Raw genomic sequence first — 13,966 nt, 5'->3', positions numbered from 1 at the left:
TCGATTTTTTTCAGAACTGTAAAATACTCGATCCAAATTTTTAAAAATCCAGACTTACAAAATTGTTTCCACAGATCAGACATGCTGTATATTCCAGGTGGGACCAGCTACATAATTGGAAAGCCTACTTTTTCATAAGTTACTAAGAATTTCAAAATGGTGACAGCAGAGCATTGAACCAAATGAGGGACTCTTCTGAGCATACGGGCCCTGGGTGACAAGGCAGGCCACACACCCATGAAGCCAGCCCTGGTTCCAAGGAATAAAACTGTTTTTAGGCACCAAAGCACTTCACCTCTACACAGTCAAGGGGGCACACTGTGGCCACGGGGTAGGAGTGAGTGGCACATCTAGATTTGAGTTGCACCATTCTCTCTATAGCATCACTGGAGAGAGAAACTCAGCTGAGAAATCAAAGTGGATTGGTTTGACATTTTTTAAAAAAAATCTGTCTCTAATCTCCTCTGAAATGCAAACTAAAATGTTTGGGAGAAGGTGGCTAAGGCATGTATGAATACAGTAGTCTGCTAGCAAAGCAGCACTTCTCAATTCCAGCCTGGGAAAAAGCGGTGTCAGGAATCTAGTAACCGTCCTTGTCATGATCAACAGCAGCATAATTTATTGAGGGTCCGGAACTGTACAAAGCGCTTCGTTATTATTATTGCAGACCATATTATTTTGGACAATAATGTGAATCAACCTGCTTTAAGTGTTGAAGCAAGACCTATTTAACTGATCCACTGTTGTGACTTCTCACATCATTACTCAAAATGCCTATCCACTTATTCCAGGCCTTGTTTTCATTGTCTAGGACAAACAAGTTCCACAGTGAGGTCTCAAATTGGATCTGGTTCAACAGACCCAATTGGATCTAGACCTTCTGATTACTTGTGATTTCTTGGCATTCCACCCCAACCCTAATTTATGAAAAAGATAGGAGATTATCTAGTACCAAGGCAGTAACTAGAAGGAACTAAAAGGGTTGGCAGGGATATAAATTGAGAAAGTGAGACTCCAAACAGCCGGAGCTGGAGGTAAGCTTCCATCTCAGGCATTCGCTTACAAGCAATATCGCTACATCCACACGCACATCTCTTCAGATGTCTGTGATCTCCTTTTTCTAGCGCTCCTCCCCAAATTGCCATTTAATCATGTGTCTAAACACTCTCTGAATATTGTCCTTCATAATTCAACTCCTGCTGCTTACTGCTTCATTTGTGAAAAAGAATAATGTTTTGATTCATCACATGCATTCCTAGAACAGCTAGGGATGTTGCAGACATGGCCTCCTGGCTGTTCCCTGCAAATCAACAGCAGAAACACATGATGAGAGGGAATAATTATGCTTATGGGTGTATGCCTCTAAGAAGAAGAACACAAGAAATGTTTCTTTCAGAATGATCCAGCTTGACGCTCGTACACACATGAAAAAGATGAAAGGAAGCCTCTTGGTAAAACTGGCTCATGAGTATTCAGATTTCTTTTCCACACAGCACCCACTTTCCCCTACCCTCACCCCAGTTTGAGTTCTACCTGGACCCTCCCTAGAAAGAAAAAATTAGTCAGGGGCTCAAGAGCCAGACTGCTTGCACGTGGATCCCAGCACTGCCACCTACTGGTTGTATAACCGTAACCTCTTTGTGCCTTAGTTTTGTCATCTTTAAAATGGGAATAATAGTAGTACCTACCTCATAGGACTGTTGAGATGATTGAATGAGTAATGAGTGCAGTGCTTAGCACATGGCAAGCTCTATATGCATTTACTGTTATTAATCAATACATTATTGGGCACTTACTAAATGCCAGGCACTATTATTCATGCTGGGCATCCAGCAGTGAAGAAGAAAGATAAAGACCCTGCCCTCATGTGGTTTGAACTGTCATTCTAGTGGGCAGTCACTAGGTAAGTGACAGTAGCTATGTCAGTGGGTACCTGAATAATATCAGATAAGGATAACTAATTTGAAGAACATAAAATAGTTTGAATGGGTGTGGAGACCCATTTTAGCCACAGTGGTCAGAGTAAAGCTGTCTTAGAAGATAACTTGGAAGCTGACACTGAAAATCAGAAGAGAGCAGCTGGGGGTGAGGGTAACTAGCTTTCCAAGGCAGAGAGCTGGCCTCTCTTCCAGAAATAACTGAACTTATGTTGGTGAGACTGGAGAATAGGACCATCTGGAAGATGAACCACATGATTTACTCTCTTCACTGTACTTGCATGAAGGGCTGAACCCTTGAGGTGCGTTACCGAGAAGGCTGAGTCCTCAGGCAGCCCAGTGCCATGTGATGTCAGTTACATCGCATTAGGAGAAGGCTGAGTTCTCAGGCAGCCCAGTACCATGTGACATCAGTTACATAAACAAATTCTTCCTCTGTGGCTCTACTCCTTACACTCCACTCAAGAGCCACCATTTAGGCAGTCTAGCGCACAAGGAGACAGACAGTCCATGGTCCACCGTGCAACAGATGAGCTAGCACCGCTGTCAGCATGGCAAATGGACTCAGAATGTGCCCCTGCTGTCACATCAGGCCAGGCAGGCCTGGGATGGAAAAGAAAATCAAATAGTTCTCATCCCTCATGAAAGAAAAATACTAAAAATAAAAATCTACACCATGAAAACTAGCAAATATAAAAAATGGCAGCTATGACATGGAAAATGACAATTTTAGAGCAATTATAAACGAAAGGCAAAGTGCCATTAAAGTTAAGGCAATGTTATTAAAAGATGTGTTAATTTTCAGTTAAATTTTCTATAAAAGACCAATTAGTTTAAAAGGCTTGACAGCATTAACTGTGAAACATAAGCTCTGGTAATTATACTTCAAAAAAATAGAAAGAGGAAGATGCTCCAGCGTGTTGGAGAATCAGGCGCAGAGGGGCCTCCGTGGAGCAGGCTAGATGGCGCTGCGGGCTCAGATTTCCCTGGTGTTGTCTGCTGGTCCTTTCCGCAGCATTTCTGGGTTTCCTCAATATCTGATATTCTGTCTACTTAACAGAATCTGAGAATCCCCGAAGTTTAGAGGCTAAGGGGTCACACATGTGATCTGGGCCAGCTCTCTGATATTAGAGCTGAGAACGCAGAGGCACAGGGCGAAAGGGATTTTCTAAATTGGTTGCACCATTAGCTGGTCGTTATTTTTATAAACAAAAATCCTTTACTGAGTATTTGTTGTGCATTAGAATTACACAAACTATCTCATTTAACACTATCCTGTAATCTGGGTTTTGTTTTGTTTTGTTTTAATCCCTGTTATATGGATGAGGAGTCCGAGACCTAGAAAAGTTGGGCAACTTTCCTATTTTCATAGCTATTGAAAGGCAAAGCAGGGATTTTAGACTAGAGCAGCTGAATTCTGAAGTCTATACATAGATCCAGGGGTGCCATGTTGCCATACTTAGATGATAGGCTGCCCTGACCCGATGTGGAAGCCTGACCTTAGCACTAGGAAGACGGACCCCCATATTCCTTAGACTACACAGGTCCCTGGATCCCAGGCACTGAGCAGGACCCTGGAGAACTCCGTTCTCTTAAACTCCCCAACAAACATGTGACCCAGGAACAGCCACTGCAAAGGCCTCTAGCCAAAGCATCCCTGAAGACTAGTCCCGCCAGGGTTGGAGGTTCTATGTGAGACTCTAGCACAGGCATAGTGAACATGGGCTATGGTAGGGCACACAAAAGACTAGCAGTACAAAAGCGTAGGAGGCAAAGGATCACACCTACCTATTACAGAATTCTGTGTTTCTTCAATCTAGTGTTTCTGTTAACCCAGAAAAGAATTGTGCCTTCTGGGTCAGGTGAGTTGCAGAGAGGTTTATTCTAGCTGCCACATCCTGCACAGGAATAGTCTTTGATGATTGGCATTTGAAGTCCTAGCACCTGGTTTGCCCCCGTGATGCTGAAACAGTCACTTCCTAGGCAGAAAGCGCTAGATGTGATATTTAATTGCAGACTGCTCTGTACTCTGTGAGTGGTACCCTGGCCCCATAATGAAATGTGTGCCCTCCAAAATGGCTGACTGGACATCCTTTTTCAGGAGAAGCATTGTCTTTCCACTGAGTTGCTCAGATCACAAAGAGACCTTGAAACATGCTCAGAGCATACCCATATGCAGTGCTCAAAGTACTTCCCTGCAGCTGAATATTGGGGCATCAAAATGGGAGCAAGAGTGCTCTGCTAACAGACATCACTATTCTCTACCACAGCAGGTACTGTGGCCCAAAGTACTGTGGCTCCTTGATGCCTGCATGAAAAAAGAAAGGAGAGAGATCTGGGATATAGTCCCAGCTCAGGGGGCAGAGAACTGTGTTCAGTGTCATGAGTGGTTCCAGAATTTTTCAGGGACCTGTAAAATGCTCTGACCCACCCTGAAATTATACCCCTTGATGGGCAATTTTGAAAGTGACACACTCTTGGAGTAGCATACAATTTCAGTCCAAACCAAGATCCAGGGATTAGTAGGTGCTCAATAAATGTCAGCGACTGATTGATCGAAAAGATTATGCTGTTTCAGTGTAACTGATTTCAACACAGAAGGGGAAACATGTTAAGGTCAAATCCTAAAGATTTGACGAAACAATAGCCTTTCATGATGACCTTCCTGACTTACCGTAGCAGAGCAGAACTTAGAGTGTTCTTTGTTTAAGAACCATTGACTGTGTTTTCCTTAGACAATGTATTCATGTTCAGTTGGAAAATTTTGAAAACTCAGATATATATAAAGAAGAAAATTTAAACAAACCATATTTCCAACACCCAAAGATCAGCATGCTTAGTATTTTGGTATATTTCCTTCCAGATGGGTAGATAAATGTGGAATCACCCAGTTTTATATCTTGGTTTTTTTTCTTTTCGGTTATTATTTTTCTCAGAGTGTTTAATCATGTCATATTCTTGGGTATCACTGCAAGACCTCCATAGGACTTCCTGAGACTCTGACATATGGTTGTTCCAGAATCTACTTAAACATTATCTATTGTGGGGCATTTCAGTTTTTAATTTTTTTATTATAACAATAATTAACCCTGTGATGAGGGTTACTGTACGTAAGTCTTTGAGCAAGAAGCAACTTATTATCTTGAGGTAAACTTACCGGGCTTTTAATAAATGTGAACATATTTAAAGCTCTTGGTAGACATTGCCAGATTATCCCCCAGAAACAATTGTACCAGTTGAACTACCATCACTGGTGTGTAGATGCCATCTCTTGCACTTTAGCGGGCACTGATTATCATTTTCCTTAGGGGGCCCTTTAATTGTGTTTATGGTAGTTCTGAAGTACACATAATTTTAATTTGTGTGTATAACCATGTAAATGCATATTTTCTTTTGTGAATTCTTCTATAGTTTTTATGCCTAAAAAGTGCTTGCTGAACAAGAGAACTCATCAGGTATCCTGAGATTGGTTAAATATTCAGCTATATTTTCATCAGGTTGTTTGTGGCTGTATTTTTTGCCTTTAACTATTTTATAACATTTACCTCCTTCTCCCCTCCCAACTTTATTGAGATATAATTGATTTATAACATTATGTAAGTGTGAAATGATTACAACAGTAAGGTTCATTAATCCATCACTTCACCAGCAATTTTTTGTTGTCATTGTTGCTGAGAACTTGAGAAGTCTACTCTCTTGAGCAGTTTTCAAATATTCAATATGGTATTGTTAAGTGCGGGCACTATGTTGTGTAGTACGTTATGTCCCCAGAATTTATTAATTATATAACTGCAGTTTATATCCTATGACCACCTTCACTCATTTCCCCAACCTGTACCTCCTGCCCCTGGCAACAACCAATCTGTTCTCTGTTTCTGTAAGATCCATTTTATTTAGATTTCACATATAAGTGAGAGTATACAATATTTGTATTTCTCTGACTTGTTTCACTTAGCTTAATGCTCTCAGGATTCATTTGTTGCATATGGAAAGATTTCCTTCTTTTTATGGCTAAATATTATTCCATTGTATACATACCACATTTTCTTTATCCATTCATCTCTCACTGGATACTTAGGTTGTTTCCATGTCTTAGCTATTGTAAATAATGCCACAGTGAACGTGGGGTACAAAAGATATCTATCACTTTGAGATAGTTACTTCATTTCCTTTGGATATATATCCAGAAGTGGAATTGCCAGATCATATGGTAGCTATCTATGTTTGTACTTTTTCGAGGCGCCACCATACTGTTTTCCATAATGGCTGTATCAGTTTACATTCCCATTAGCAGCATACAAAGGTTTCCTTTTCTCCACATCCTCACCAACACTTGTTATTTCTTGTCTTTTTGACAATAGTCATTCTAACAGGTGTGAGATGATATCTCACTGTGGTTTTGATTTGCATTTTCCTAATGATTAGTGATGTTGAGCATCTTTTAAGGCAGTGGTCCCCAACCTTTTTGGCACCAGAGACCGGTTTCGTGGAGGACAGTATTTCCACAGATGGGGGTGGGGGGTGGGGTAGAGGGGATGGTTCGGGCGGTACTGTGAGCGATGGGAAGCGGCAGATGAAGCTTCGCTCGCTCGCCCGCCACTCACCTCCTGCTGTGCGACTCGGTTCCTAACAGGCTTCAGAAGGGTACTGGTCCACGGCCCAGGGGTTGCGGACCCCTGTTTTAAGGTACCTGTTGGCCATTTGAATATCTTCTTTGGAAAAATGTCTATTCAGTTCCTTTGCCCATTTTTTAATCAAATTTTGGGGGTTTTTTTGGCTACTGAGTTGTATAAATTCCATTTACTGCCTTTTTTAGAAATTTAGAATAAATATATTTTCATAGTAGAAAATATATAAAATAAATAAAATTATAGGAAAAGATGAAAATCAGAATTCTATTACCAGGAATTGATCGCCATGTAAAATTTGGGGGTACTAAATACATAATATTTTTACATAACTATAACATAATACTACATAATACTAAGTATTTAGTATTTATATAATACTAAATATTTTTACATAGCTATAACTGTATCTGTGGCAGTCTGCACTTTTAACATGAGTTTTAGATCATAGTGTTTTTTGGATCCTGCTTTTTGAATATTTTAATGTTATGTCATGTAACATGCTCTGAAAGCATAATATTAATATCTGTACAATGTAAGTCACATAAGTGTATCATTACTTAATCATTACCATATTGTTGAAAAAAATTTTTTTCCAGGTAACCAAGTTCCCCTAAATCATTTGTTGAGTAAACATCCCTTCTCCATGGTGCATTATGCTTTCCTTATCATATTAAGAAATGAAACAGCAAACTTTTTTGTAAAGGGCCAGATGGTGAATATTTTAGGCTTTTGAGAGCTGTACAGACTCTGTTGAACTACTCAGTTCTGCCATTTTAGCACAAAAGCTGAAAGTATTTTAGTAAAGCATTTTAGTAAACAAATGGGCATGTCTGGGTCTCAATAAAACTTTATTTAAAAAAAAAAAAACAGGTGGCAGTCGGGATTTGGCCCAAGGCCCTGATTTTCAATCCATTCTGGTTGATCTTCTCATTTTTAATATTGCCTACACTGTTTAGTTATAAAATCTTTAATATTTATTATAATACCTCAGAGGACAATTTCATAAACTGTTTCCAGAGGCAATTTAGCATAATTTTATCAAGTTTAAAAACATATCAACTCACTAAACTCACTAAATATCCTCTTACTATTTCATTAATTGATGCTTTATTATTTCATCCTTCTGTTTTTCTAAGATAAAAAAGAACAACAAAAAATTCTTCTAATACTTAGAATTATTTGCTGAAATTCTTTCATATTTAATAATAAAAGCATTTAAGGCTCTGAATTTGTCTCTGTAGCTTTGGCCTCAATCCATGACATTTTTTTTTTTTTTTTTTATACGCGGGCGGCTCACTGTTGTGGCCGCTCCCGCTGCGGAGCACAGGCTTTCGGTACACGGGCCTCTCACCGTTGCGGCCTCTCCCGTTGCGGAGCACAGGCTCCGGACATGCAGCCTCAGCGGCCATGGCTCACGGGCCTAGCCACTCCGTGGCATGTGGGATCTTCCCGGACCGGGGCACGAACCCGTGTCCCCTGCATCGGCAGGTGGACTCTCAGCCACTGCACCACCAGGGAAGCCCCATGACATTTTTATATGTCATTTTCAAATAATCTTTAATTTTTAGTACTCTGTATTCTGAGTTTGATCTCCATCTTGACCCACAGTTATTTAGGATACTTTTTTAAAAATCTTGGAAGTGTTGGGATATTTACTTTTGTACCTACTACTCTATTTATTTTAAAAGTATAGACCATACAGCTTATACTTTATTATATATATTGAGATTTTATACTTTGGGCCATCGATCATACTTTGTAATTATTGTTTGGATGCTATCTAAAATGTTACGAAGTTTAGCACAAATCTACTAAATACTCTTATTACATCCTTCATTTCCTTATATTTTGGTCTCTTTGAGCTGTGAAAACAAGAAACAGAATGATATTTCACATATCAATTTTACATATGACTCTCAGTCCATGTTTAATTTGCTATAATGGCTAATTAGTTTTGCTGTCTATATTTCAGTTATAATATTTTCTCCATAAATATGTTATATATTTATTGTAAATTTTAATTATGAACATAGTTAAGTCGTTTAATGTAATAATTAAAATTTTTCCCTTTAAATATACTTTTCTTTGCCTGTTTTGTTTTGTTTTTTCCTCTTTATCTCTGAGACACCAGAGTTTGATTTTGGTTTTTAAACAAGTTTGAGAATCTTTGCCCTTTCATCAAATCATTTAGCTCATTTATGTTTAGTTATATAAACTACAATGCTAAAATTTTGCATTATGCTTTATGATTCTATAATTGTGTCTTTATCTGTCTTTGGGTACATGGTCTATATTTTGTATGCTTCTTTTCTCTAGTGATGTGAAAATTATACATTCTATTTTTAACTCTAGTTAGTGGTTACCAGACACTCTATAAATATACTTGAAACTATATTTTCTTAGTATTATTATCTACAAAAATGTAGTAGCTCTTGATTCCTCCCTCTATAAGATCAGGGAATTTACATGTCAACTTTCATCCTCTTTCTCCTACCTCATTTTTCTGACTTTTAAAAATAATTTAATATTACTGTATTAATAGATAATTTTATGTCATATTTTTTCTTTCAAGAATTACTTTTGACATTTGCCTTCAGTTTTGTAGTAATATATCCTTTATTAAATTCCATGTTTTAATATATTTCACCAGTATTTTTAAACAAAATTTGCACATTTTTTAATTTTTAAAAGTTTAAAAAGATCTTGAAGGAAGATGATTTTTGTTTCCGAGTATTTTTTAAATGAAGTAAATCTATAAATGCTTAGGTACCTAGAGATAAAAAATATTTCTATTGATTTCACAGATGATCAACAGTTTAGCTATGTGTAGAATTCTTGGAATAAATGTGTCCTTTCAAAACTCAGTTGATATAGCTCTTTCCTAGATAAGTCTCTGGCTAACTTGATCTTGTACATTTTTTTTTTCCTTACAGCATTGTGTTAGGTCACTTTTTTCCTTTACTATTTTAAATTCAAATGTTCATCTAGTACAGGTCTAGGTGTTGGCTGCATTCACTCGGTGAACCATCTTCATCCTCATCCTCAGTTCATTCTTCAGCTCAGGACAGGTTGTATCCATTTGTTTCCTTGCTTGCTTGCTCATCTTTACCTGTTTGAATTTTGTTTACAACTTTCATTTGTGAACACTTGCTATTTATCAGTTTGACCTCTGTTGTCTTTCCTCAACCAGCATTCTCATAAAAAAAAAAAAGGAAAGAAAGAAAGGGAAAGGAAGGAAGGAAATCTCTGCACATTTCTCTATGTAGTTGTTCAGGTGATTTTCTTAGTTTTAATTCCACATTTTTTTGTGTGTGTATGTGTGATTTTCAGTTCTACAGCTTATTGCTTTTTTTTATTGTGATAGGAACACTTAATATGAGATCTACCCATTTTTTAAAAATTAAGTAATTAATTAATTTTTTGGCTGTGTTAGGTCTTCATTTCTGTGCGAGGGCTTTCTCTAGTTGCGGCAAGCGGGGGCCACTCTTCATCACGGTACATGGGCCTCTCACTATCGCGGCCTCTCTTGTTGCGGAGCACAGGCTCCAGACACGCAGGCTCAGTAGTTGTGGCTCACGGGCCTAGTTGCTCCGTGGCATGTGGGATCTTCCCAGACCAGGGCTCGAACCCGTGTCCCCTGCATTGGCAGGCAGATTCTCAACCACTGTGCCACCAGGGAAGCCCGAGATCTACCCATTTAACACATTTTTCAGTGTACAATACAGTATTTTTAATTACTGCTTCTTAACAGATAAAAATCTGACCATTACAAGTTTAGTTACCTTGTAACTCTTTTTTAAAAACAGCTTTATTGAGCTATCATTAACATCATGCAATTCACCCATTTAAAGTGTACAAGTCAATGATTTCTACTATAATGGCAGATACGTACAGCCATCACCACAGTAGATTTTAGAACATTTTCATTGGCTCGAAAAGAAACTCCATATCCTTTAGCTATCCCCACTACCCCTCTGTCTCCTTCCCCCCAGCCCTAAGCAACATTAATCTACTGCCTATCTTTATAGATTTGCCTCTTCTGGACATTTTAGATAAGTGGAATCATATAATATGTAGTCTTTTGTGACTGGCTTCTTTTACTTAGCATAATTTTTGGAAGGTTCATCCATGTTGGAGCATGTATTAGTACTCCATACCTTTTTATGGCCTAATGATCATGCATGGATATAACACATTTTGTTTGTGCATTCATTAGGTGATGGACATTTGAATTATTTCTACCTTTTAGCTATTATGAGTAATGCTGCTATAAACATCCATGTACAAGTTTTCATATGGACATATTTTTTCATTTCTCTTGGGTATATACATAGGAGCAGAATTACTGGGTTATATGGTAACTTGTTTAACCATATGAGGAACTGCCAAACTGTTTCCCTAAGTGGCTGTATCATTTTATATTCCCACCAGCATTGTGTTAGGGTTCTAATTTCTCCACATCCTCACCAACTCTTGTTATGATCTTTCTTTTTTATTTTAGCCATCTTAGTGGGTGTGAAGAGGTATCTTATTGAGGTTTTGATTTGCATTTCCCTGATGACTAGTGATGTTAAGCATCTTTTCATTTGTTTGTTTAACAGTTGTATATCTTTTTCAGAGAAATGTTTATTCAAGTATTTTGTCCATTTTTAAATTTGAGTCACTTTTCTTTGTGTTCTTGTGTTGCAAGATTTTTAAATTTATATTTGGATACTAGACCCTTATGGGATATATGGTTTGCAAATATTTTCTCTCACTCTGTAGGGTTTCTTTTCACTTTTTGGATAGTGTACTTTGTGCACAAACAATTCTCAATTTTGATGAAGTTTAATTTACATATATTTTTTCTTTTGTTGCCTATGCTTTGGGTGTCATATTTAAGAATCAGTTTTCAAATCAAAGTTCATAATGATTTACCTTTATGTTTTCTTCTAAGTGTTTTATAGTTTAACCTTTTATATTTAGGTCTTTGATCCATTTTGAATTAATTTTTGCATATGGTGTGAGATAGGGGTCCAAATTTATTCTTCTGAATGTGGATACCCAGTTGTGGTAGCAACATTTGTTTAAGAGACTATATTCTTTCTCTGTAGAATGGTCTTGGCACCTTTGTTGAAAATCAATTGATACAAAGTGTATGAGTTTATTTCTGGACTCTCAATTTGATTCCAATAGTCCATGTCTATCCTTATGGCAATAACATACTCTCTTGATTATAGTAGCTTTGTGGTATATTTTAAAATCAGGAAGTGTGAGTCCTCCAACTGTGTTTTTCCTTTTCAGGATGGTTTGGTTATTTGGGGGGTGCTTGCAATTTCACATGAATTTTAAAATCAGTTTTTCCATTTCTGTAAAAATGGTCTTTGGGGTTTTGATAGCGATTGCATTGAATCTGTAGATTGTTTGGGGGAGTATTGCCATATTAAGAATGTTAGGTCTTCCAGTCCATGAAGTTGAGATGTCTTTCCATTTATTTAGATTTTCTTTAATTTATTTCAACAATATTTTGTAGTTTCCAGTGTACCAATCTTGAACCTCCTAAATTTATTCCTAAGTATTATATTCTTTGTGAAACTATTATAATGAGAATTGTTTTAACTTAATTGTCTTAATTTCATTCTTATATTGTTCATTGCAAGTACATAGATACACAAATGATTTTTGTGTATTGTTTTTTGTATCCTGCAACCTTGCTGAACTCATTTATTACCTATAATATCATTTTAGTGGATTCTTTAGGATTTTCTATTTACAAGATCATGCCTTCTGTGGATAGAGATAGTTTTACATCTTCCTTTTTTTTTTTTTTTTTTTGCGGTACGCGGGCCTCTCGCTGTTGTGGCCTCTCCGGTTGCAGAGCACAGGCTCCGGACGCGCAGGCTCAGCGGCCATGGCTCACGGGCCCAGGCGCTCCGCGGCATGTGGGATCTTCCCGGACCGGGGCACGAACCCGCGTCCCCTGCATTGTCAGGCGGACTCTCAACCACTGCGCCACCAGGGAAGTCCTACATCTTCCTTTTTGATATGGATAACTTTATTTCTTTCTAGCCCTGGCTAAGACCTCTAGTGCTATGTTGAATAGAAGCAGTGAGAGTTGGCTTCCTGGTCTTGTTCCTGATCTAAAAAGAAAGCATCCAGCCTTTCACCAATAAGTCTGACGTTAGCTGTGGGTTTTTAATATATGCCTTTTATCAGGTTGAGGAAATTCCCTTTCACTACTAGTTTGTTGAGTGTGTTTATCATGAAAAACATTGGATTCTTTTTAACCATTTTTTTATTACGTTCATTTTATTTATTTTATTTATTTTATTTTTATTTTATTTTATTTTTTTGCGATACGCGGGCCTCTCACTGTTGAGGCCTCTCCTGTTGCGGAGCACAGGCTCCGGACGTGCAGGACCAGCGGCCATGGCTCACGGGCCCAGCCGCTCCACGGCACGTGGGACCTTCCCGGACCGGGGCACGAACCCGTGTGCCCTGCATCGGCAGGCGGACTCTCAACCACTGCGCCACCAGGGAAGCCCTATTACGTTCATTTTAATTTCAATATCTTACATTTAAAAATAATTGAATAAGTTGTATGAAGTCAGCTTTCTTACCATCTGATCTTTTACTTGTTATAGATACTCTATATTTTTTTTTAACATCTTTATTGGAATATAACTGTTTTACAATAGTGTGTTAGTTTCTCCTTTACAACAAAGTGAATCAGTTATACATATACATATGTTCCCATATCTCTTCCCTCTATATTTTTTTAAAATTGATTTTGATTCTAAAACAAATGCTTCCTAAATTTTTCTTTTACGTCTTCCAGAACTATTTAACCAATCAAAAGAATGCTTTTCCTTTATATCTTAAATGCTCTTCCTCCCTTTTAAAAAATATTTATATTGGCTCTTTCTTTCTCTCTGTACATCGGAGCAAGGAGAGGGTCTGTTTTTCAGTGTACGAGGTCGTGAATGTTCTGCCGTCCACATTTCATGCAGGTGGACTCCTCCCTGGGTGTTGATCTAGAAGGGTAATTATAGCACAGAGGCCTTTGTCACAGTTCTGTGTCCAGCACTCCTTCATTTAATGTGCTGCAGAGCTGGGGTCGGGGGGTGGTCTTCTGCTTCTGATGATGGGCTGTTGGGCTGTAGGGAAGGGGATTTACCTCTGAAGACTTTGGGAAATGTTTTTACATGTGCCCTGAACCAGCCTCCATGAGAGTTCACCTGTGTTGTTGGCCAGTCCTGTGGAGGCTGTCACAGTCCAGGATGCAGTCCCCCTTGACCCTCACTGGGCCTTTGCTCAGTCTAAATGGGGTGTTGTCATGGAGGCAGCCTGAGAAGTGCAGATTCAAGGGTAAAATGAATGGCCTTGGTTTGCACCACCCCCCTCTCCCTGCCACCACCA

General features: G+C 38.3%; 1 protein-coding gene across 17 annotated transcripts in view; it reads left to right on the top strand.

The window, feature by feature from the left end:
* KCNMA1 (potassium calcium-activated channel subfamily M alpha 1) overlaps positions 1-13,966 on the top strand; it is a 761,872-nt gene that overhangs the window by 726,883 nt on the left and 21,023 nt on the right. For 2 of the 17 annotated variants that reach the window (XM_055080877.1, XM_055080878.1), the window contains exon 26: positions 13,493-13,589. The exons of the other annotated variants lie outside the window; for them this stretch is intronic. In XM_055080877.1, coding sequence (XP_054936852.1) covers positions 13,493-13,585 — 93 coding nt within the window. In that variant the 3' untranslated portion in view covers positions 13,586-13,589. The remainder of the gene's footprint in view (positions 1-13,492; positions 13,590-13,966) is intronic. 17 annotated transcript variants of the gene reach the window in all.

This window comes from Physeter macrocephalus, chromosome 20 (genome assembly GCF_002837175.3).
Source record: "Physeter macrocephalus isolate SW-GA chromosome 20, ASM283717v5, whole genome shotgun sequence".
NCBI classification, from domain to species: domain Eukaryota; kingdom Metazoa; phylum Chordata; class Mammalia; order Artiodactyla; family Physeteridae; genus Physeter; species Physeter macrocephalus.
The sequence above is the reverse complement of the archived record's forward strand: the minus strand, read 5'-3'. Positions and strand labels throughout refer to the sequence as shown.